At 39.4% G+C, this 24,903-nt stretch overlaps 3 protein-coding genes and 1 pseudogene across 3 annotated transcripts; 2 read left to right on the top strand and 2 right to left on the bottom strand.

Moving 5' to 3' along the window:
* Positions 1 to 1,031: 1,031 nt before the first annotated feature.
* LOC145917408 (transient receptor potential cation channel subfamily M member-like 2) lies at positions 1,032 to 3,446 on the bottom strand (annotated as a pseudogene).
* Positions 3,447 to 3,761: 315 nt separating this feature from the next.
* On the bottom strand, positions 3,762 to 8,490 carry LOC145917798 (kelch-like protein 7). The gene is made up of 9 exons (XM_083003083.1): positions 8,361 to 8,490; positions 7,745 to 7,888; positions 7,582 to 7,687; positions 7,161 to 7,252; positions 6,681 to 6,861; positions 6,086 to 6,226; positions 5,380 to 5,538; positions 5,025 to 5,169; positions 3,762 to 4,695 (listed from the first exon to the last, which is right to left on the bottom strand). The coding sequence occupies exons 1-9, from the start codon at positions 8,457 to 8,459 to the stop codon at positions 4,581 to 4,583; spliced, it is 1,182 nt and encodes a 393-aa protein (XP_082859209.1). The 5' UTR covers positions 8,460 to 8,490; the 3' UTR covers positions 3,762 to 4,580.
* Positions 8,491 to 11,335: 2,845 nt separating this feature from the next.
* LOC145917376 (uncharacterized) lies at positions 11,336 to 14,839 on the top strand. The gene is made up of 3 exons (XM_083002944.1): positions 11,336 to 12,959; positions 13,779 to 14,027; positions 14,571 to 14,839. The coding sequence occupies exons 1-3, from the start codon at positions 11,336 to 11,338 to the stop codon at positions 14,837 to 14,839; spliced, it is 2,142 nt and encodes a 713-aa protein (XP_082859070.1).
* Positions 14,840 to 23,587: 8,748 nt separating this feature from the next.
* LOC145917360 (uncharacterized) lies at positions 23,588 to 24,109 on the top strand. The gene has a single exon (XM_083002943.1). It carries the CDS (start codon positions 23,588 to 23,590, stop codon positions 24,107 to 24,109), a length of 522 nt encoding a protein of 173 aa, XP_082859069.1.
* The last annotated feature ends 794 nt before the right edge of the window (positions 24,110 to 24,903 follow it).

Genomic DNA, 24,903 nt, shown 5'->3' with positions numbered 1-24,903 from the left:
GGCCGCGACTCCCTCTTACTTGCCCTAGACATCGTCACACAATTTTCTAGTATATCAGGTTTAACCGTAAATCCCATCAAAACCCAAGCGATCGCCGCCATCAATCCCCCTCATAACTTTACCCAATATCAGATAACTTGGAATAGTAAGGCCATAAGCCCATTAAATATACCAAACGGACACCCCAGCTCAATCATCGCGGCATGGCGCAAAGCCATTTTCTCTTTACGCACCCGTGTCTCCTCTATAAGCGACCCTTTCTGACCTACGATTCAAAAAGCATCCTCACTAAAACATTACTCCTCCCCCAGATCTCTTACTTAGCCAGAACGTACTCTCTCCCTGAAGGACAGCGGGAAGTGGTAGACAGCATTGTGGCAGGCTTCGTTGGGGGTCACCACAATCCTACCCTTCCACAGAGTTAAGCCGTCGTGCTATTATCCATGTACAGGAAGTACTTCGAATGGTCTAGCGTGGAATTTGTGTCGACCCCAGTGGTCATTGGTTGTTACCATCACCCACGTGCAATAATTGAAACGTTGTAAACGTGCAATGGTTGGAGACGATGAAACAAAACTTCCAACTACTAGAAGTATGTGTGTTGTAATTGATCCATTGTAAGAGTTAATAAATCAATCATTAGATTCCAGTCAGGACAATAAATACACGCGGAATTTTTATTATCTGGTTAAATAAATAGTTCACGCTTTAAAACAATTTTAAAGGAACTATGAAATCATTCAATTTCAAAATCGCGAAGTTGAAAACAGAAATTGTAATAAGGCACTGATGTAGCCGGTACGAAAAGAAATCAGTTCAGAAACAATAAAGAAAAGTCTGTAAAAGCAATGATGGAAATCAATCGAATGAAAAAAAAACATTTTTACATAACACGGAAAATGGAAAAGTGGCAAAGAAATACGCAGGCAAAAAAGACATTTAGGCAATAACAAATACACAAGCTGCCTCATTTATGTGATGCTTGTACTGGACACGATTGCTTGACCTCGTTTGTGCTTCAAGGTCATCGCTCACGTGGTAGAAGGGCAACTTGTGACCTTTTGAAGTTTGGAACTTTTTCTGCGTTTCTCAAGGTTTAATAATTGCTTCACTTGTAGTTGCAATTCCTGTTGCCTGAAATAAATACATTTAGGTACAGGGCGAATCAAACTTTCAGCGGGATCTGCGCATGAACAACATCTTCTATGATATAGGAACCACGGCCACTTGAAATAAAATATCTCAAGGCATGGACTTGTTTTGTGGGATTAAAAGTGGGACTAAGGCTTTGCGGCAGAAATTCATTAGTTTTAAAGCAAATCCTATCAATCTTTACGATTTGTTGTGAGTTAAATCAAGTTCTTTCAACGCAAACGTTTGATCCAGAAGAATCGGTTTAAAGTCATTGTTGTGTGGATTCGAATCCTAACCAACTTACTGCTCAACGATCATTGTCATGAGATGTTCGTCTTTGTCTTCTTCTTCCTTCTTCTTCATCATCTTCTGGAGGACATGTTGTTCGAACGTGTAAAGTTCCGCTCTATGCTTGTGTATTTTATATTCGTTTTGTCAATAAACAACTTACTGAAGGCACTGAACCCAACCGGTCCGTTTCTACAAATGTTGAGGAGCGGGAAGCCAAGGTCTGTCACAAAACTCTTCAACAACATCGAATCTGTGGTAACTCCAGAATATTCCTGCGCGGTCTTCAATTGTTTGGAATGTGTAACTATAGAAATCATAAACTTACATCTACACGACATGCAAATCATTCATTTCACTTGACCTTGTTCACAGAGTTTAAACAAATTCGACAAAATAACCCAAGATAAATGTTTTTAGTAATGTTCCAGGCAGTAGACGCAAATACTTTTAACCACACAAGAGTACGAACCTGAACATGGCGATGAGTAGATTGAGCATAAGAATGTTCGAGAATAACATGTAGAAGCAAGTCAACAAAGCCGATACTATCCCGTAACCTGGGGAATTAACAGGAAACTTAAAACAAACTCCATTTTGGAAATTAGCCAACATTGACCGTTTGCAATTTGATATGCCACAAATCGAGGCATAATGGGCACTAGCGCCCCCTGGGGACCGTTTGCAATTTGAATTAGATTCCAAGACAAAAATTAGCAGTTTAACTTTTTGTTCTTACTGCAGATAGGATATCAGGTTATTTCCTATGCACTTTGAGGATGATTTAAAATTTACAAAACTTTTGTTGTGCCGTAAATGCCGATTGCAAGAGGGCTTTCAGATTACCAAGCTCTTCACGGAGTGCAGAAAAGAGTTTGAGATACAGTTAATGATTAAGATACTTACTGTTTTGTGCAACAATCGCATTTCCAAGCTCGTTTCCATAAAGTTGCCAGTAAGGAACCCTGATAATGTTGTTGTAGACACTCAAGAGGAAAGTGTGAACCGACGTAATGTTTAATGTGTTCGTGTAACTAGAAAGTAAATGTACTTGTTTGAAACAATAACTTCCAGTTAACGTGCAGTTAGTTAACGCGCAGTTGGTTAACGCGCACAAACTGACTGCTTACGTTTTTGTCGGGTTCGGATAATTGTTGACGGAAAGAAGAATGACGCCATAACTGAGAAATATCAAACCCATAATGGAAAGGAAAATCACCAAATCCTTCAACTGTGGACAAAATATTGAGTTGACGATCCAACAAACACACCTTAACTGTCTTTGTGCATTTCATAAAACTTATGTCTGATAAACGAAGTTAAAAATATATGAACAGGAAAATGATATGAATTATGTGAGCTGCAGACAAATGACCACTGTTTCGACCTGTCAGGTCTCATCAGTGCAGCTTGATGTGATTATGGACAATCTTGCCGTCCAAACTTTAAACCAAGCTGCACTGATGAGACTTTATTAGTCGAAACAGTGGCCATATGTCTGCTCACAGAAGTTAAAAATATCCGTTTCAACTCACCATTCTCCTCATCATGTACACCTTAGGCCCGAAGTATTTGAACACGAGGTAGACTTGGAAACACCTGATGTACATTGCGAACAAAGCAATACACAGGAATATTATACCCGCGTACCATAAGTTGTCGCCGAACGCTGAGGACCACATTATCCCCTGGCCTGGATAAAAGCTAAGGTTATATGGCAACACAACAATGCATTATTTTCTTTACAAACACGCCTATATTCGTTTATTGGTGGATTGAGAATTAATGAGGAACAAAACTTCTACCATGTAAATTTTACATCAGCTATATGTGCAATATTGTTCACATTAAAGATTCCCAAAACCGGTTAACGTTTTTCGACAAAGTAAATTGTAATGGAGTGGTTTTCTCCATTGTGTTTGTTAAATTGTCCACTGGACTTTCAGATCAGTAACTTAAAAGGCAAAGCCTTCTGGTCGAAACCTAAACATGTGCCTTTAACGCTTCCCATCCAATGGAAGCATGTTGAAATATGAAAGTAAGTTTGTGGAAAAGTCTACGGTTTAGGAAAGCACCTGATGCAGTCTAATGACAAATCCCAAGGAAGGGTAACTAGTTGCTCACTGTACGATAAAAAGTTTAAAGGCATCGCCGACACGACACTATAATAGGTGTCTTTTCATATGTCGGACCAGCGATTTGAATAACACGACTTAATAATGTTATAGCAATATAGGAAAAGATACCTTGGCTATGTTTGAGTGTTGGTGTAAATGATAATAGTAAATGCAGCCAACTTAGTTCAAACCTCAGGTAATCAGCCAGAAAACGAGGTTATTATTTATTCGGAAATGAACCGAATCCGAATATCGACACCGAATCCTACATTAAATTTGTTTCACCAAACTTTTAACAAAGACACTTGGAATTGAACATTGTTATTAGAATATATGCACGAAACTTGAATTGCACGAAACAAACATTGGGAAATTTTTTTCACAAATAACGGCATTAGAATAGAATTGTGTCGCTTCAGCGAAAATACAAACGGTGCGTGTGATTTTGTATTAAGGCAAAAGTACACATTGCGCTTTAGAAGAATTACGTTTAACGTGAAAATCGCTACAGTCTTCTTGATATAAACTGCGCTCAAACGATGTTTCAGAAAGATGATTTGGCAGTAGAGCCAGAATGCATTCAGTAAGAAACAAACAAACACACACACACGTGACAAGGCAGGGGCAGAAATGACACAAATTCACAAATCGTCGTTAACTCACAGGAAATTATTCGTCACTTATAAAATGAAGATGAAGTAATTGGAAAATAAAATTATAACATGAGTATTGAGAAAAAAACAAATCTATCATCCAGTGTTTGAACAATGTCATAATTTTATGGTTGCAGAGAATCTAGTAAGGATTGAATTGGAAAACAACAAATGGAATAATTGCCATATTGCGGATATCTGCTTTTATCACAAAATACACCGGTTTGCAAACCCAAATACATGATTTCAAAATAATTCAGAAAGCGTTGCAAAAGTAGAATTTTTTGAGTTGCACAAAACGATATTTTAAATAAAAACTATTATTTGAGCATTTTTGTCGGTAAGCAATCTCAGTTAAATATCAACTACATCCAAATATGGAAACATATTAAACAGCAACAGCAGTCGCCTCATTAACTGGTTTGTCAAGATCAAAAGCATGTGTCCAGACATTTGAGGTTGGATCGTAAACTTCAACTGATGTGAGTCCTCTACCCCAGTTCCTATAAAACAAACATGATACAGTTTCATGAATCAGACACACAACAAACACAGGTAAGTTTTTCTAGAACGTTTTTTACTAAAAGTAAATTTTATAAGTTAACAAAAACAAACCAACGTACACCCGCAGACCCCTTCACCACTAAACCGAACCACACATACAACCTTGTATAATACAAAGTGTTTTAAGTTTAATCTTAACAAACAATTTATGCGTGTTGTTAATCAAGTATAACATCGTATATCCCACTTGTCCCAGTTTCTCAACATTTACATTTTCACATAAAACGGAAACAGTGGACTATAGTGACGTCATAATATCAATTCTTACCATCCACCCACAACATAAATCCTCCCATCAATAACACAAGCAGAGTGATAGCAACGAGGGTTTAGGAGAGGAGAAACATATTTCCATTTGTTGACTCTAGGTTCGTATTCTTCAACTGTTTGCAGGTAGTAACCACTATCACCTCCTGTCAGATTTAAAGTAAAACTTTTTATTGTTTTTAGGTTAATACTTTATAGTTATATCTACCAGTTTTTATGTTTAGGATTCTTTTCAGGAAACTCCATTATATTAATCACGTGATACATTTACCGGTGACGAATTTGGATTTGTATTTTATAAAATTTACATAAAATCACTTCCTGTTAATTTTATTGCTTAACTTTTCATCACTAACCAATTGCATAGATCTTCCCTTTAATTTCTTCACATGCTAAATCCCTTCTTGCTTCATTGAGAGAAGCGATTTTTGTGGAGGTTCCAACACGAACATCGCGGAATTCACATGATTGTAAGAATTGTCTGCCATCATGTCCGCCCACAGAAAACAAAACATCTGAAGAAATTTTTAAATCGCTTGAGTTAACATTTATTGTGACGTCATATTACGATTATGTTGTAATGTTACGTAACAAGCAATGAGGTAAGCTATGCGTTTCTTAACGTACAAATAAGCGATCAGCTTTAAATCAAGGTTTTAATTAAAATTAATCAATATTATGGTTGATATTCATGCAATAAAGAACTACAAAATATAGATGGAATATTTCATGTGAGCTGGTAAGTTTTAGGTCGGCGTTTCACAACATTTTCATGTCCAAAAGTGAATATTGTTGGGGTAAAAAGTTTAAACTGACTGATTTACATCTGGGCCCAGTCATGGAATATTGTTGGGGTAAATAGAGTGGATTTACTGATTACTTTAATTTATGGTTTACGGTTAATTATGTTGTTGTTGCAGATGCATGCCAACTATTTGGTACCGGGTCCAGTAATGAGATTAATCCTATACAAAAATGAATTTAGATGCATTCCAACTATTTGGTACCGGGTCCAGTAATGAGATTAATCCTATACAAAAATGAATTTAGATGCATTCTTACTGTCAATTGAACACATTCCATGCCCATATCTTGGTTGTAACATTTCGAAACCATTTCTAAATCTGTCTTCTTGTACAGAATAACACAAAGTTGATGAAAATGTTCTTTGGTTTCCAAGACCACCCGTGAGATACAAGTCATCTAAATTTGTTTGTAATTAGTGAAAACAAGGTTGTCTATAAAAGTTATAATTGTTGATCAACATCTAAATATTTACTATATGTTTCCAAAAACATAGTTGAACAACGTTCTGTTTAAGAATTGGTAACTTGTCAGCAAAGTGTCAGTAATACTGTTAAAAGTACAAAAAAATTCGCAAATGCAGTCATGGCAGAATTTAAAAATTTTCTCTGGGGTATTACTAACAAAAGTTATGGAGAGCAACAAGAATGAGTTGGTTTAGAGATGAGAAGATAGTCATAAACCACACAAAAACACACTAGTGATAAACAAAAATAAATATTAACAAAACACTTTGTCTGCCCGCGTTAATTTTTATTGCTAAGACAATTTGTGAGGGGGGCTTCCCCAATGCTTTATTCCAAGAACTGCCCCTGGTTTAGTGATCAACAATTTCAGAAATAACCACACCAACCTCCAACAACAGCAGATGCAGCACAGCGTCGACCTTCCGATAAATCAGCAATTTTTACCCAGTTTTTACTTTCCTCCAAATTCAACATCTCACAACTTTGTGTTGGACCTTCTCCACCCATTACATAAACATTTTCACCAAATTTAACTGAAGTTGAGTTCATTCTGTCTGTGATCATTTTCTTAACAAGATTTGATGACAATAAACCAAAACAGCAAGGCGTGATTTACATGTTTCACTAAATAATAGAAAGTCTCCATCTAAAAACTAGTAACATATTTTGTTGAGTCAATGGCACTGACACTAAACCAGGGCATGTTGCATAATTTTTCTTGCATTAAATCCTGAATGTTAATGGACATTTGCTGTCTTGGTAACTTTAGTTCAAATTTACATTTACTTGAACATACAAAAACCATGTGTATTTATGGGAAAATATGTCAAATAAGCAAACCATATGACAACAAGCAATGTACATACTGGGTAATGTTCATGTTGTTTTGTGGTAACATTCCATTTCACACAATCACATTTTGAATCTTCTCCACCAATGAGAAGAAATCCTGACAAATCTGCAACATAAACATTACTTGTTATGGTTTTTGTTTGTGTAAAACAAATAATTATGGTGATAACAATGAAAACATATTTCCCATTCAAGTGAAGTTGTTGCTTTGTTAATTAATCTTTTTAAATAGCATTAATATGTTTGTTGCACAAGTTTCAGTTAAGTTTTTAATTACATTTATGGAACTAACAAACTTATTGGGACACTGCCTTTGACAACATTATTTCTAAACACATGTTTGATTAAGCACATCTTTCTATATTGGTCAGTTTAGATTTAGCTTAAGATCTTTAATTAATCTCAACCTACAAAAAAGTATTCCTAACATCAGACCTTTTTGGACAGAAGTTGCTTTTCCACTTGTTCCTGGCTTTTCAATGTTTGTTGATAAAGCATCCATGACTGCAATGGCACAATCCATGTTACTTCTTACAAGAGGCTGAAAGGAATAAAACCTCTAAACCCATTATATTTATACTAACTCTAAACAATTTACTTCATTTCTAACTGTAGTTGTTATAAAGTCGTTGGAAATAGATGAAAGATCAAGTTGTGAGAAAAGATTCACAAACAAATCCTCTCTATGGGAAGGATTGTAATTGACCCATCGAACCATTCCAGTAAAAACAGCTTCTTCCATCTACATTCAACAAACGACATGTTATAAAAAGGCAAGCTACCATGAAAAGCTTGATAATATGATATGTCTGCACCAAACTGTAAATTTAAACCTAAGAACATGAACAGAAACTTAAAATGTCACAAAAAAATCACTTCCAAAATTACCTAAAACAAATATGTTTCAGAAAAAAACTTGCATTATTGTTTTGATATTAGGTTGTTGAAAAACATGCAGATAAGAAACCCCTGGATCATAACCTAGGTTTATTGCAAATATCACATCACTGCATGTCATGAAATGAACTCAGATATGCAGAAAAGTTCACTGACATTTGTAAAGTTACATTTGTGACTAAATAAGAACAAACAACATCCAGAACTAAAAGCTGTGGGTGGGAAACTGACCCAACTTTAAAACCCGCCAACTGGCGTAGATAAACAAATAAATTATAAATACAGGAAAAAAAACAAAGAAAATTAATCATAATTACCCCTTTGTTTCTCTGTTTGATGATTGCAGACATATCACCAACATCAAGTTGCATGAAATCATCATGTTGTACAACTGTTGCAATGTTATCAACAATCATTTGGTTTGTTTTCTTTTCCACATCAGCAAGATTGTATCGAGTAGCATAAGCTCTTAGCTTCAAACAGTTGTCGGTTGAAGTCATTTTAAGGATGACTCGACAACAAAATGACTTCAATTCTGAAAGTGTGAATAAAACAAAATTCAACCGCCTCTAATTCAGAAGTAATATCTGTTCTCACTTCTCCATTGATTACAAATAATTTGTTCTGTCCCTGGTTTATTGGAAAAAGTAACACACAGTACAAAGATATTAATATCTCTCCAACAAAGTGACAGTAGTCAAACACAAAAATATTAACCTAAAATATGCAAAATTATCGTGGTTGACAAATAAATAAATACACAAGTAGAACATATATATTGAAATATTCATTCTTGACACAATAACACCAGTGAAGATTAAAACTTGTATACCTTGCATCTGTGTATAATCAGCATCTTCCAACACTTCCAACACATTTTTCTCTGTTACTTCAATTTCACCAGTGTAAATATAATCCAATACACTCTTCAGTCTTTTTGGTGGAATATTGTCAACCTTGATAAAATCTGAGTATTTCTCGCGCATCTATAAGAAAACAAAGTTAACCAATCACAACAAACACAATCTGGTCTAAAGAACTGACAAAAATTTACAACTTTACCATTTGGAATATGGTATGTAATTTACATATAATAACATACATCAGTCCTGTTCAAACAAAAACATCACAAGGGCCATAGCAAAAAAATAAATCAATCTAGTAAGTTGCATTTTATCATAGTTTCACTTCTTCTTTCTTTTTAGCGTTTCTGTTTATGTGCCTCAAATCGTCCACTGTGGTAGACTTAGATACTTCCTCCTGATGAAGGCTGTTGCATAATAGCGGAAACGTCGAGAAACGTAAATACAATAAAGTTTGCCAGAAGAGCAGTATTAAGCAATAAAAATGCCTGGCAGCATCAGTAACAATTTATAGTTGCAAAAGTTCAGCCAATGTAATTGTTGAGTAATAACAAAAAACACCTTAACATCTTAAAAATTTGAACCTTAATATTGTAACAACTCAAACAAATGCTTATCAGATTTGCAAACGTAAGACTAAGCTGTTGCAACTGAGCCAATTGTGTCAAAACATGAGCTGGATGTGGGGATCGAGCCATGTGGTATAGAGGCCTGGTGTAAACTAAAGGGATGAACAACTCTGGGTATGTATGTTCATAAAAGACAGGTATAAAATATTATGGTTTATTGCTCAATTGTTGAGAAATTATACCACATGACCTATGAGTTTTGTCAACAAACTAAATTAATTTTAAAAAGTAAAGAGTTGTTGTCGTTGTTTTCTAAATGACATTTTTTGCTTGATTGCAGCAATGTATTTACAGACAGGGGACAACTATATGACAAACACTAAGGTTTCATAATATTTCTACAAAACAAACACACTTACCTCAACACCAAGTAAAGCATTGAAATAATCTGACATAGAACAAACAACAGCATCATGTATTGAATAGTTTTCTCCTTGGGAACAAAGTGTTCTGTTGCAAAATCGTTTTGTTTCTTTTCTGTCACTGAAACATCATTATTTTAACTTCAGTAAATCTCCATAAATTAAACTTACTTGTTTAAAAAATTCATCACTTTCTGATGATGCAAGTTTATTTCCTCTTGTGTTCGCTTCATGATGAAGACAAAAAGGTAAACTGACAGTGAATAAATACCGGGTTTAGTGTACAACCCTAAATGTTTGGTTGCAACCTCTTTTTATTTTTTGCAGCATTTCCGAGAACGAAACTAATGTCACACCGGAGGGAAACCACCCAATACCACGCTTGAGTGATCAGAAAGTAATATTTGATTTTTTTTCAGTTAAATTAATTCAAAATTTATTTTGACCATCAAACATTGAGTAACACATAAATTTTCAAACAAAGCGATGCTTTTAACTATTCAAGCATTGAACGAGAACTATTTCATTGTGTGATCGGTTTTTAAAAAATATTTGGCCTTGGTCTATGTAATCGCCAAAGTTTCGCGTCTTGAACGCAACGAAATAACCTGTCGCTTGTAGGCTTGATTACAAGCGTGGCTTATAATTTGTCTACGCCAAAGTGTGGCTTATTTTGTCAATTATGAATTTTGTATGTTTATCACTTGTATTTATTTCCAGAAAACCTTACGTTACAATCTTGACCACACCAATTGAATAAACAAGTGGGAAAGTGCGTATGAGTTGTAGACAGCGGCAATTGAGCAACACACCACAGCTTTAAATTAAAAAGCTGTTAAACAGTTTTCGACACGGCCCTCCGATGCCGCGTAAAGGTAAAGACGATTATACGGGTCCAAATACCCGTGCTCGGTCTAGATTAAATAGACCAGATGTCGGAGATGAAGCGGCGCCTACCCCTGAGGCGAGGCTCCAAAGACTTCGGTCTGAAACCGATGCCTTGTTAAATGTAATAACAAGAGAACAGGGCAAATTAAAAGAGTAATTGGAGTTCTGTTGCCGACGACATTATGCACTGTCGTGTAGAAGAAATCACGATTGAACATATTGCAATGTTTGTTCGAAAGAAGGCCAGAGAGGCCAATAATCCAATCTTCGGTGTAGGATCTGAACATTCCAAACGTGGTTCGAATTGTTATGCGACTTCTGCTGTCGATTCATTTTTATCGAGCAAAGCGACTATCAGAAAAAGCCAATTTGTGTGTGTTGTCGCGCTAAACATTATCTGAATCAATGTAAAGTCTTTCGACGAATGAATGTTGAAGAAAGATATAAGTTTGTGAAGGACAAAAGTTTGTGTTTTTCTTGTTTCGAGCCTGGTCATGTTGCAAGCAACTGTAGTCGCACAAATCCATGCCGAAAAGAGGGTTGCGTAAAAATGCATAGCACCCTGTTGCATCCGGAAGAAATCCTTAATTCGCCCTCTAATTCGGACGCTGTAAAATGTGGCGTGGTTCAGTCCCATGAAGCTAATATCATGTTGCTAATTCTGCCAGTAAAGGTGCAGCGGTCAGATTCCGATAATTGGGTGATTGTTAACGCGTTTCTTGATCCGGGTAGCACATCTACGTTTTGTAGCAAGAACCTTATGTGTGAACTCAAGGCAAACGGCCCAAAAGTTAAGATAACATCCACCTCGATAAACAGTAATGTCGTGAAAGAAGCTTTTTTGCTGAATAATCTGTTAGTCAGCGACGTTAATAGGGGACGAAAATTCGTGTTAGGAGAAGTTTATGCTGGTGGAAAATTGCCGGTTTCTCAGTCGGATATTGCGTGTTCAGAGGACCTCGATGAGTGGCCTTATCTTCATAATGTGCAGTTAGAAGATGTCTATGCTCCCGTTGAATTGCTGATAGGCTTTGATAATCCAGAACTGTTACAGCCATTACGCGTTACTGAAAGCTGCAATGGTGGTCCTTACGCGTTTAAAACCAGACTTGGATGGACGGTTTGTGGCCCTAGGACTAACAACAAGAGTGAAACAGTCCCAAAAGCAATGTCTTATTTTATAAAACAAAACGATTTTAACATTTGTGAAATCTGCAAGGATGATTTAGAAACCGCTGGAAGCAATAGAAAGGCTTTGTCGCCAGATCAGCAACTGTTTATGAAATGTTTCGATAATTCTATTAAGCAACTTGACACCGGACATTATGAGATCGCGCTGCCTAAACGGGAAACACAGTTGATTATGCCAATAAATTTAAAGCAAGCTGAAAACCGTATCAAACAATTGAAATCGAAGTTCAAGAGAAACCCTAAGTTTTACGAGCATTATCGTTCTTTTATTAATCAAATGCCTACTGAAGATCATGCTCGCAAGGTTCCATGTGTATTGCTACAGCGCAATGACGGAAATGTGTGGTACCTGCCTCACCACGGTGTATATCACCCTAAAAAGCCAAACAAGTTAAGGGTTGTATTTGATTGTTCAGCGGAGTTTAACGGGGTTTCACTAAACAAATGCCTGTTACAGGGGCCGGATTTAACTAGCTCGCTCTTTGGTATTCTGTGTAGATTTAGACAAGACAAAATTGCTGTAATGGGAGATATAAGAAGTATGTTTCACCAAGTTCGCGTCCCCGAAGAAGACCGAGATTTATTGCGTTTTTTGTGGTGGCAAGATGGTGATATAAAAAAGGAAATAGTGACTTATCAAATGAACGTTTATTTGTTTGGAACCGTCTGTTCTCCAAGTTGTGCCAATTTTGCGCTACGTCAAGCGGCAATTAATCATGGCGATACCTTTTCGCCCGAGACTGTAAACACAGTAATGAACAACTTTTACGTTGATGATTGCTTAAAATCATTAGATGATGAAAGAAAAACAATTACAATGATTCACGAACTAACTCCTCTGCTAAAACGTGGCGGGTTTCATATCACGAAATGGATATCTAACAGTCGCGAAGTCTTGCAATCAATTCCGTCCGGTGATCATGCCATCGCGATAAAAGATCTTGATCTCAGTCGTGACTCCTTGCCTTCTGAGAGAGCATTAGGTATTAACTGGAGAGTAAATGCTGATACCTTAGGTTTTCAAATTCGCATACCAAATCGCCCTGTAACCCGAAGGGGAATTTTGTCCATGTTTAGCTCACTTTATGATGCGCTCGGTTTACCGGCCCCGGTATTGCATACTCCAAAAGTGTTGTTGCAAAACATGTGCAGAAGTAACTTAACATGGGATCAATCCGTTCAAAAGGTCTTCAGTGACACTTGGCAGCGCTGGGCAAATGAATTGCCAGCATTAGAAAATTTGACGATACCTCGCTGTTTCAAACCGACAAATTTGGGACCTTTAGTAAGAGTTGAAATCTATACCTTTTGTGACGCATCCTTGACAGCTTACGGTTGCGTTTCGTATGTTCGCTTTTTTTATGGCAACGATCATATTCATTGTGCATTTTTATGTGGGAAAACTAGGTTGGCCCCAATTAAACCAATGACCGTCCCAAGGTTGGAGCTGTGTGCTGCAAACGTAGTAGCAAAACAAACTGATATTTTGGTAAAGAAATTGCAACTTGACATTGATTCTGTAACCTTGTGGACCGACAGTGTAACAGTTTTGCGATATATTTGTAATACCAGCAAATGCTTTCATACTTTTGTTGCAAATCGCATTGTTCAAATTTTGAATATGTCCAAGTCATGCCAGTGGAAGTATGTGCCGACTCTAGACAACCCTGCTGACCACGCGTCAAGGGGACTAACAGTTACGAGTTTTTTGAAGTGTAAACAATGGCTGAATGGGCCAGACTTTCTTTGGTTCCGTGATACTGGTTTTCCTCGACAACCTAATTTCTTGAACGTCATTCCAGATAATGATCCAGAAGTTAAAGTGGCAGCAACAACATGTGCTGTTGTTACAAATTTCAACAGTGTTTTGCACAGGGTGTTGGAGAGGTCCTCATCCTGGCAATCGATGATTCGTGTTGTTGGCTGGGTGCTTAGGTTTCCAGAAGCATTACGCAATCCTGATCAGAGAACAACTTTAGGCACTCTAACCGTAGATGAACTGAAGCAGGCGAAAAATCGAACACTCTTTATGATTCAACAAGAACATTACGGTAAGGAGTATAAGCTCCTAAAAGTGGGGAAACCTATTCACGAATCCAGTTCGATTTATAACTTGAATCCTTGTTTAATTGATGAACTAATTTGTGTTGGTGGGAGAACTAGCCTTTGTAAAGCGCTTAAAGTACACCACAAAGTAATCTTGCCCGGACGTGGCCGCGCTTCTGAGCTAATTGCAAGACATTTTCACGAAATTTCTGGCCACAGTGGAAGGGAACACGTTTTGGCTCTGATAAGAGAACAATTTTGAATGGTCAGAGCTAATACTCTGGTGCGTTCTGTGTTGAACCGTTGTGTGGACTGCAAAAGAAGAACGGGTAGGCGTGGCGTACAACAGATGGCGTCCTTACCCGAGGACAGGTTAACCCCCGATAAGCCGCCGTTTACGTTTGTGGGAGTTGACTACTTTGGTCCTTTCAATGTAAAGCGCGCTCGATCACAAGTTAAAAGATACGGAGCATTATTTACTTGTCTTACAACCAGAGCTATTCATATAGAAGTAGCAAATAGCTTGGTCACAAGTTCTTTTATTTTAGCCTTGCGCAGGTTTATTGCTCGACGAGGACAAGTGGCCGAGCTTCGTTCCGACAATGGAACCAATTTCATCGGTGCCAAACGAGAGCTGTGGCAGGCGCTCCATGAACTGGACCAAACTAAAATTGTGAATTTTTTGTCTTCAAACCAGACCAAATGGCACTTCAATCCCCCAGGTGCGTCCCATCACGGTGGAATATGGGAACGATCCATACGTACTGTACGAAAGGTGCTATCGGCCATCACCAAGGAGCAAGTCCTTGACGAATAAGGTTTAACATCTCTGATGTGTGAAGCGGAGGCAATTGTTAATGGGCGGCCTCTGACAACGGTGTCCAGCGATCCTGATGATTTTGAGCCCTTGACTCCAAACCACCTCCTACATCTAAAGTCGGACCAGCCGTTTCCTGTTGGCTCCTTTACCAAACGAGACATTTATTCAAGGCGCAGATGGCGCCAAGTTCAATATCTAGCGGACCTATTTTGGAAGCGGTGGCTGAAGGAATATTTGCCACTGATGGACAAACGCCAGAAGTGGGTCAAACCTCATCGCAATTTTATTGTTAATGATATTGTTTGTGTTGTTGACGAAAATATGCCCAGAGGCACCTGGCCTCTCTGGACAGGCATTGTTGCCACTTTTCCGTCCAGCCACGATGGGCTGGTGCGGTCTGTTAAAATTAAAACTAAAAACGGCTTTGTAGAAAGACCCATTACCAAAATCTGCTTAATAGTAGAAGCTGTAACAAAATGAGGTGTTTTCTTGCGTATTGTTATCAATTTGTTGAGTTAAGCACTCCATTCTCTCCTCCTTAAAGGGGCCGGAGTGAAATCGCCAAAGTTTCGCGTCTTGAACGCAGCCAAATAACTGCCGCTTGTAGGCTTGATTACACGCGTGGCTTAATTTGTCTACGCCAAATAAATAATGCACGTTTGAAAGCGCACGTTTTATGTTGCATAATCAGGCCTTACTGTCGGTAAGTGTGGCTTATTTTGTTAAATTTGAATTTTGTATGTTTATCGTTTGTATTTATTTATAGAAAACCTTCCGTTACAATCTTGACCGCACCAATTGAATAAACAAGTGGGAAAGTGCGTACGAGTTGTAGACAGCGGCAATTGTGCAGCACACCACAGCTTAAAATTAAAAGGCTGCGGCTACAGTCTATTTATAGCTTTTACAGATAAATATGTACACGTATGTGGAGTTTGTTCAACTAGAACAGTACATCCCAACCAGTGGGTCGCATTTCTAAATGTTACAGTTTTCTATTAGATCACGAAATTGTTGCATGTCATTCGTTTGGTCATATCTCATTGTGGGTCGCACAATAAAAGTTGCATTAAAAGTGGGTCGCGAACTGAAAAAGGTTGGGAAGCACTGCAATAGAATGTGATCTATCCTCTCCCAAATTTGCCGTCACGTCAAAGCAACAATAGCACAAATTTCGCAACACAGAACACCACAAATATTAAAAGACAAAATAGAGTTAAGTTGGGAACGTTTATATTAGGGTTTAAGAAAGACTGTAAGTTTGCAAAACAAGCCAAACAATCGCCTGAAGAATTCAAGTTGGATTTATGGACAAGTTGCTCTGCCACAACCACATCATTCGTTTACTGAAGAAGTACTGACGAGACCTGAATTCGTTTTTTACTTCAGTTACGTTACTTATAACAGCAAAGAAGGCAAGTTAGTTTCTGGCTCTTAGTCCTTGGATTACGCCAAATTGGATTATATCATCTGGGATTTTCCGGAACGTATTCCAGGACCACAAATCCAAGGTGAGCGGTTGGACAAACTGTCTTATAGTATTGCGCACTGAAGTATGGCAGGTGCTACAAACCCTGTAGGCACGTCTTATGCTGCAGTAGCGGCCCAAAACGTAGACAACACTGACGATGACCCCTTCCGCATTGAGCGGGATGGAGAGGTAGAAGCGAGATTCAATCCCGGGCTGAACCGGGAAGCGATCTACAACCTGCTCAAAGCAATGAACTTTGCAATAAGAAATTTAAATGGTATCAACCTTCTTCCTAACGGACTCTATGACGAGTACCGCACCAGCAATGGGAAAAGAGCATTTATTAGGAAGAGGTCCGTCCTCCAAAACAACCCCATTCCAAAAAGCTCAAGCTCGGGGAACACGTGGTATCGGCGTTCCACACATCGCAGCCACCGCACTGCGACCACTGTAAGGCCGATGGCCACAACAAGGCCGAATGCCACCTCCTGGCAGCAAAGAGAAAGAAGAAACACACCAAACACCACCAGATCGAGACCGATGAGACCAAAGAGCAGAGCGAGCATGTCGCCAACTCCACTGAGGAAAATGGAGACACTTCTTCTCCCGATGAAGACTCCTCCTCCGCCTCCACCAAAACAGATGAGGAATCTACATCCCCACCAAAACCCACAGGCAAGTTGTCACCAACCCTCATACCCCTGGGTCATTGCAGCTCGTTCCCAAATACAAGCCCAAGACTCTGCACCAGGTGACATTCCAGCTGATCTCCGATGCGATCAGACACCAACATCCTCAACCCCTTTTGAGCCGGTGGTAGGCAGGAAACTTGAGAATAACCATGGCCCAGGTCCAAGAAAGAAGCGCCCACCGCCGCCAAACCAATAGGAAGTGTTCCCGCCAGAACCTACCCAGTCGACCGACGCGGAGAGATCGATGCTCGATTCAATCCCGGATTAAAGAGGACGGAGATCTACGAGATCCTCGATGCGATGAAGTTCGACCTTGACCGGCTGAAAGGATTCATACAATACCCGGCCTGCAAGGTGACTTTTTATACTTTTACTGAAAACTATGCAAAACAATTCGCAGCAGAACTGATGAGCACCGGACGACCCGTGTACGCAGAACCGTACACAGAATATATCGAAAGAATGGTCGTTTCCTATGTCCCACCGTGGATGAGTACGCAAACGATGAAGAACTTTGTACAAAGGCACTCCCCAGTAACCCGTCACTGGAATATGCTGGATCCTCGGCGAAAGGAAGCGGGGAAAAGAGCCTTCATGGTCAAGACCTCAACTATAAAGACCCATCCAATTGGCCGCGAGGTATGGCTTGAAGGCGTAAAACTGTCTTTCTATTACCCCAGCCAAGCACCGCACTGCAACTATTGCCGAGAAATGGGTCACGAGAAGGAGGAGTGCCCGCAACTCCGCCGCAAGAACCACCAGCACCAGCAACGGCAGCAACAACTGCAACAACAGCAGCAGCAACAACCAATGCTCGAAGACACACAGCATCCCGAAGAGATACAACAGCAGGAGGAGGAGCAGGAGGAGGAGCAGGAGCAGGAGCAGGAGGAGGAGCAGGAGTAGCAACAACCCCACCACGAATAGAAGGAAGAGGAAGAAGTTTCGGTTTCCGACATCGACGCCGACACCAACACCACCAACACAGCGTCAACAGAAGTAGTTCCCTCTGACTCCCTGTCAACTGCGAACAGCACCGGGCTGGCTCTACCCTAACCGCACACCAGCACACCGCAACCACGCAAGCGCAACAGAAGATCAAGGAACTCCTATACAAGGTGCTGCCGCACACGAATCCCAAGCGAGGTCAGTGACTTTACGTGCCAATGTGAGAAATTATACTTAAAGTGCGAATGTGGTATTTGGAGCCCTGCTGTGGACTATGGGACCAAAGTAAGATGCCCCGGTTGTACCGTATGTAAAGAATTTTACCGAGTAAAAGAAAAAGAAAAAATAACGTGTAACTGTGGGGTCCGCATACCAACCGATTTCAACCAAACAACAATACAAATTTATAATAATTAATCATTTGTAATGGAACTTTCAATAATAATGGACCTGTTAGTGTATTTTTTCGTAGTTTGTATATTTGTTCTTGTATTTTTTGTTAAAATAACCAAAAGTAATGACGTCACACATAAAAATTTGTACCTTGAATGTAAATGGCATGGGCCTTGCCACCAAAAGGCGGGCCTTGTTCCGCCATCTTTCCTCTTTAGCTTTTGACATCTACCTCCTACAGGAGACTCACTCTTCACCCCAAACCGAATCCCTCTGGAAGTCCGAATGGACTTCCGGCCCTGCCCTCTTAAACTCGGCACCCTACGAAGGCTACGCCAAAAGGGGGTGTCGCAGTTCTTCTCAATTTTCCGAACCTCCGAATTCTAAAATCTATTTCTGACTCTGCCGGCCGTATTATCGCGGTCGACATCTCAACCCGCACCCACACCCTCCATATTGTCAACATCTACGCCCCCTCTGGAAACCCGGTTAGTAATAATTTATTTTTTAACTCACTGTATTCCTATGTTACATCACCGCACCCTATAATTTTGGCTGGAGACTTTAATTGTATTGAAAACCCTTTATTAAACAAATTTCCCCCTATCAAAATAAATTTCCCCCTCTCCCCCCAGCACAAATCTAGCACAATTAAATAACCTTTTTAAGTTAAAAGACTCTTTTCGTATACTCCACCCCGATTTAGTTCAATTTTCCCGTCGTTCTTTTAATTTTCAATCCCGTTTGGACCGAATTTATGTTACTCCTAATTTAACGCCTAAAAATCATTCTTTTATTACATGTCCCTATTCCGATCATGATTTTGTTATCCTTACTCTTAATTTGGTCTCTGCTCCACCAAGGGGCAGAGGCCCATGGAAAAATAATGTTAAAACCTTTTACGACCCCTTTTTTGTTTATGATTTAAATCGTCATTATGTTATTTGGTCATCACTTGCTCCTATGTTCAACAACCCTCTTGATTTTTGGTTATGTCTTAAAGTTAAAATTAAGTCCCTCATTATTTATCATTCGAAACGTTAAGTTAAAGAATCCCGGAATTATGTTTCATCCCTTCAACAATCCCTCAATAATATTCGAACCACTCTTACTTTCTCCCCTTCGAAAGAAAATTTTAGTTCCTTTTATTCTGTCAAAAAGTCCTTTATTGATTTTCATTTGGAAACCTCACGTTCTAATTTACTTAAATCCTTATCTTCTGATCCTAATTTTAAACCCATTATCGACAAAGCACTTTATTCAAAACTTCTTCCTTTAAAATTTAATCCCCCTATTTTTGAGTTGCAAGATTCTTTCGGCCTTCCTTTATCTGCCCCTAAAGAAATGCTTTCACACACTTATGATCTTTTTAAGTTGTTATAATCTAATCAAAATCTTGAGTTACCAACCCCCTCGAACATTTTCCTTAAACAACCTCCTAAGTTTATTCCTGATTCAGAAGTTAAAAAATCAGTTTTTCTTTTTCCCTACGGTAAAACTCCCGGCCCCGACAGTCTCAGTTCAGAGTTTTACAAACTGTTCTGGAACCTGATCGGGGCCGACCTCACATCAGCTCTTAATTTTTCTTTTCTTAACGCTTATACCCCTCCTAAGTTTACATCAGGCCATATTTCTCTTATTTTCAAAAAATCTGACCCTTCTTTGTTATCAAATTATAGACCCATATCCCTTCTTAATTTAGATTATAAAATTTATATACTTACACTTAATTTACGTCTTACCCCTTTTATTTCACAGTTAATTTCCCCTAATCAGTTTGCCCAATCTGGTTTTACCTCATCTCACGTAACTACCCTTCTTCGCGACCTTCATGATTCAGCCAAAATTCGTAATTCAGACTCCTTTTTTATCTCTGTTCACTTCCGAAAAGCTTTCGATTCCATTTCTTTTGACTGGCTTCTCTTACAATTAAAACTAAAGCGCTTTCCCCCACTTTTTACTGATTTTTTATCTTCACTCAATTCTTCATCCTCATCACATGCCCTCCTCAACGGGTTTGCCACAACGGGTTTCCCGATCAGGAGAGGTGTCAGGCAAGGTGACCCCCTTAGCCTGACCCTCTTCCTGATTGCTGTCGACCCACTTCTTGCTGCCCTTCAAAACCACCCCTCAATTAGGTCTATTCCCGCACCATGCCGTAACGTACCCAAAGCGGTCGCCTACGCGGACGATGTCACCCTAGCGGTGACCCAGGCGATCGCCACCATCAATCCCCCTCATAACTTTACCCAATATCAGATAACTTGGAATAGTAAGGCCATAAGCCCATTAAATATACCAAACGGACACCCCAGCTCAATCACCGCGGCATGGCGCAAAGCCATTTTCTCTTTACGCACCCGTGTCTCCTCTATAAGCGACCCCTTTCTGACCTACTACTAGTACTACTAACTACTAGTAGTATGTGTGTTGTAATTAATCCATTGTAAGAGTTAATAAATCAATTATTAGATTCCAGTCAGGATAATAAATACACGCGGAATTTTATTATCTGGTTAAATAAATAGTTCACACTTTAAAGTATTACAAAGGAAAGCAGAATGTTTAAGTTATGAAATCATTCAAAATCGCAAAGTTGAAAACAGAAATTGTGATAAGGCACTGATGTAGCCGGTACGAAAAGAAATCAGTGCAGAAACAATAAATAAAAGTCTGTGACAGCAATGATGGAAATCAATCAAATGAAAAAAAAACATTTTTACATAACACGGAAAATGGAAAAGTGGCAAAGAAATACAAGCGTAGGCAAATGGACATTTAGGTAATTACAAATACCCAAGCTGCCTCATTTATGTGATGCTTGCACTAGACACGATTGCTTGACTTTGCTTCAAGGTCATCGCTCACGTGGTAGAAGGGCAACTTGTGACCTTTTGAAGTTTGGAACTTTTTCTGCTTTTCTCCAGGTTTAATAATTGCTTCACTTGTAGTTGCAATTCCTGTTGCCTGAAATAAATACATTTAGGTACAGGGCGAATCAAACTTTTAGCGGGATCGAAGCATAAACAACATCTTCTATGTCATAGGCACTTTAAGAATCGGTTTAAAGTCATTGTTGTGTGGATTCGAATCCTAACCAACTTACTGCTCAACGATCATTGTCATGAGATGTTCGTCTTTGTCTTCTTCTTCCTTCTTCTTCATCATCTTCTGGAGGATATGTTGTTCGAACGTGTAAAGTTCCGTCTCCTGTTCCTCACTCACCTTCTTCCCTGAAACGAAGATGATGGGAAGATGAGGATGATATTCTCACAAACTTGAGGTTGACATGATCACAAAATTCATATTATTGGATCCATGCTTGTGTATTTTATATTCGTTTGTCAATAAACAACTTACTGAAGGCACTGAACCCAACCGGTCCGTTTCTACAAATGTTGATGAACCTGGCGATGTCCAAAAAGGCGTCTTTCAAACGTCGGCCCAGCAATTTGCATAGCACGCCTTAATATTGTCTAAATCAAGAGTTCTTAAACTGGGAGCGCGGCCGCTATAAGGCTGTGGAAGGTTGACAAGGGGGACCTCAAATTTTTCGAATACCCGTCTAGCGACCAAGCAGCAATCTATCCAAATTTAATATTTCAGTTTTCAGAAATGTTACGATTAATTTCAGCGAAGATTTGGTCTTGCAGGGACCGTTTGCAGAGAAATGAACACGCCGTGTATCTGACTCCTAAGACTATAAAAACATCTGCCAAAAAACTATCTTTGCGACTGTTTAATCAAAACATAAAACGCTAAACAAACATACCTTGTTTCAAAACAAACAACGTTAAATGTAACGACGAGAGTTATACTTCAATTGCTTTTGTCTCGCTCAGTCCGTTTTCTCGCTTCCTCTCCCTAGCTGAAGGCCGTGTGGCGGTGTTTATAATATCATCGAAATGAGAAAAATGCAAATATGGACGGATTATTATAAAAAGTCGATGTGAAATTAAAACTAAAACCGATCAGCACATATGTCAGAGAATAACCTATCTGTCGTAGAGAACGAAGTGATTAACTTAAAAAATAACAGACGCGTACGTACGCAAAGTAATCGAATTGCACAATTTAACACAAAAATGACATTTAATCACAAAGTTTCGCTGCAGTGTTTTGTGGAAAGAGCGCCACCAGCAAGTGATTGTCTTAAATTTAAATAACTGTGACGCGATAATGTTCATTATGTTGACAATAGTAGTTTTAGATTAATGTCTGGTTGTTTTGCACTTGTGAGTGGGAAGACAAAAGCACGGAACAAACCCGACTGTACAGCAGATCCGCGGTGTGAATTGTCTTCCACTTAACCACGTAATAAACATCCCCCATCCCTCTCATCGATGAGTGATATTAAAAACGAACAAGAAGATGTTTTTGAACAGGATTTTTCGTGGAGTTGGGAACGCAAGATTTAACAGAAAATGTCTTGGGGGCGCGACCAAGAAAGTTTAAGAACCACTGCTCTAAATTATAGCAGTATAGGAAAAGATGTTAATAGTAAATGTAGCCAACTTATTTGAAACCTCAGGTAATCAGCCAGAACACGAGGTTATTATTTATTTGGAATCAAACCGAATCCGAATATCGACACCGAATCCTATGTTAAATTTGTTTCACCAAACTTTTAACAAGGGCACTTGGAATTGAACATTGCCATGGGAATATATGCACAAAACTGGAATTGTACGAAACAAACATAGGGAAATTTAGTTCACGAATAACGGCATTAGAATAGAATTGTGTCGCTACAGCGAAAATACGGACGGTGCGTTTAATTTTTTATTGAGGCAAAAGTACACATTGCGCTTGAAATCGCTCCAGTCTTCTTTATATAAACTGAGCAAAACACGACTCAAACGATGTTTCAGAAAGATGAATTGGCAGCAGAGCCAGAATGCATTCAGTATTCGGACCCTTTTTTGTGAAGGGCGAAGTGAGGTAAAGAGGTACGGTTGTATCTTTACTTGTTTCTCCACCAGGGCCGCACATATCGAGATAGCCCATTCATTGTCGACTGACTCCTTTATTGGGGCCCTTCGACGGTTCATCGGACGTCGTGGACGTCCAAACCAGATCTTCAGTGACAACGGCACGAATTTCGTCGGAGCCGAGCGCATCCTGCGTGAAGAACTGAAGAAATGGAACCAACAGCAGATTCACCAATATCTGCAACAACGCGAAATTGCATGGAGTTTTAATCCCCCCACTGCCAGCCACATGGGTGGGGTATGGTAGCGCATGATACGCTCTGTGCGCAAAATTCTCAACGCCCTGCTCTCGGAACAGACGTTGTCTGATGAGCGGTTGTGCACTCTGATGGTAGAGGTCGAGGCAATCCTAAACTCCCGTCCCTTGGTCCCAGTGACGTTCGATCCGAAGGATGAGGAGCCCCTTACTCCCAATCATTTACTGCTGCAACGTGCAGCGCCGAATATGCCCCCAGGACTGTTCACGGGGAAGGACTGTTACCATCGAAACCGGTGGCGTGAGGTACAATACCTGGCCGATCAGTTTTGGAGGCGATGGTCTCGCGAGTACCTGCCTACGCTCATGCCCAGATCGAAGTGGGCAAGTGGACATTCGAATTTTATGGTAAATGACGTGGTTCTTGTGGCGGATGACAACCAGCCCCGGAGCAAGTGGCTCCTGGGTCGAGTGATTGAGGAACTTCCTGATCGGAAAGGAGTTGTGCGTCAGGTGATCGTCAAGACTCACACTGGTGCGTTAAGACGCCCAATCGCAAAATTGTGCTTATTGTGACGCGACGACGCGATGCGTGATTAGTTGCGAGTGAACTGTTTTCGCAATTACTGTCCGATTTTTGTTTGTTGTGTTGACATGTACTCCTTGGATTCGTACATTGTGGGGGGGTATGTTACATCTTATTTGCCAGCAATTGCCTGATTTCTATTTATGTACCTTTTTTCCTTTCACTGCTATAATTGTTGCAGTCTATTGTAGTTTGTGACGTAACAGTTAACGGGTAGTTTTGTTGAACTGAAAACGTGGTTAAGTCCTTTTTTGTGTCTGACTTCCGTGGAGCACGGTTCTATGTCGCAAAGAGCTTAATTATCGGTGAGTTGCTTATGCGTATTGGATAAACTGTATTATCGTTAACCTTGATTGCTATTTGAACGCAATGGCCTAAGATGCCATTCGTTGTACCTTGGGTAAATGAGCCAAGACAAGTTACTTACACTGCTTTGTTTATTCTTAGAGTGTTCGTGCCATTTAATAAAGCGGTGTTTGTGGTTTGTTGTCACAACAATTGGTAAGCATTGTGTGTAACGTCGTAGCGGGTATTTGTGACTATACATTGCATCTTTGTTAAGGCGTAACACTGAACTAGCAATTTATTCGTTTGCATGCCGGTTCCGAAAACAGTTGGTGATCCTGTATTGATTGTAAATTTAAAGTACATTTGTTGATGTGATGCATTTTGTATAGAAACCGTCTTCTTTGTCCGAATAAAAAACTGCGAATATATTCGGAGGAAGTTCAGGAGGCGCGTTTTAACCTTTCCCTCGTGTGACGTTCCGCTCCACGAACCGGGG

The sequence above is a fragment of the Ascidia mentula genome, chromosome 1 (assembly GCF_947561715.1).
Source record: "Ascidia mentula chromosome 1, kaAscMent1.1, whole genome shotgun sequence".
NCBI lineage: Eukaryota > Metazoa > Chordata > Ascidiacea > Phlebobranchia > Ascidiidae > Ascidia > Ascidia mentula.
Note: the sequence above shows the minus strand (reverse complement) of the source record. Positions and strands in the feature narration are given on the sequence as shown.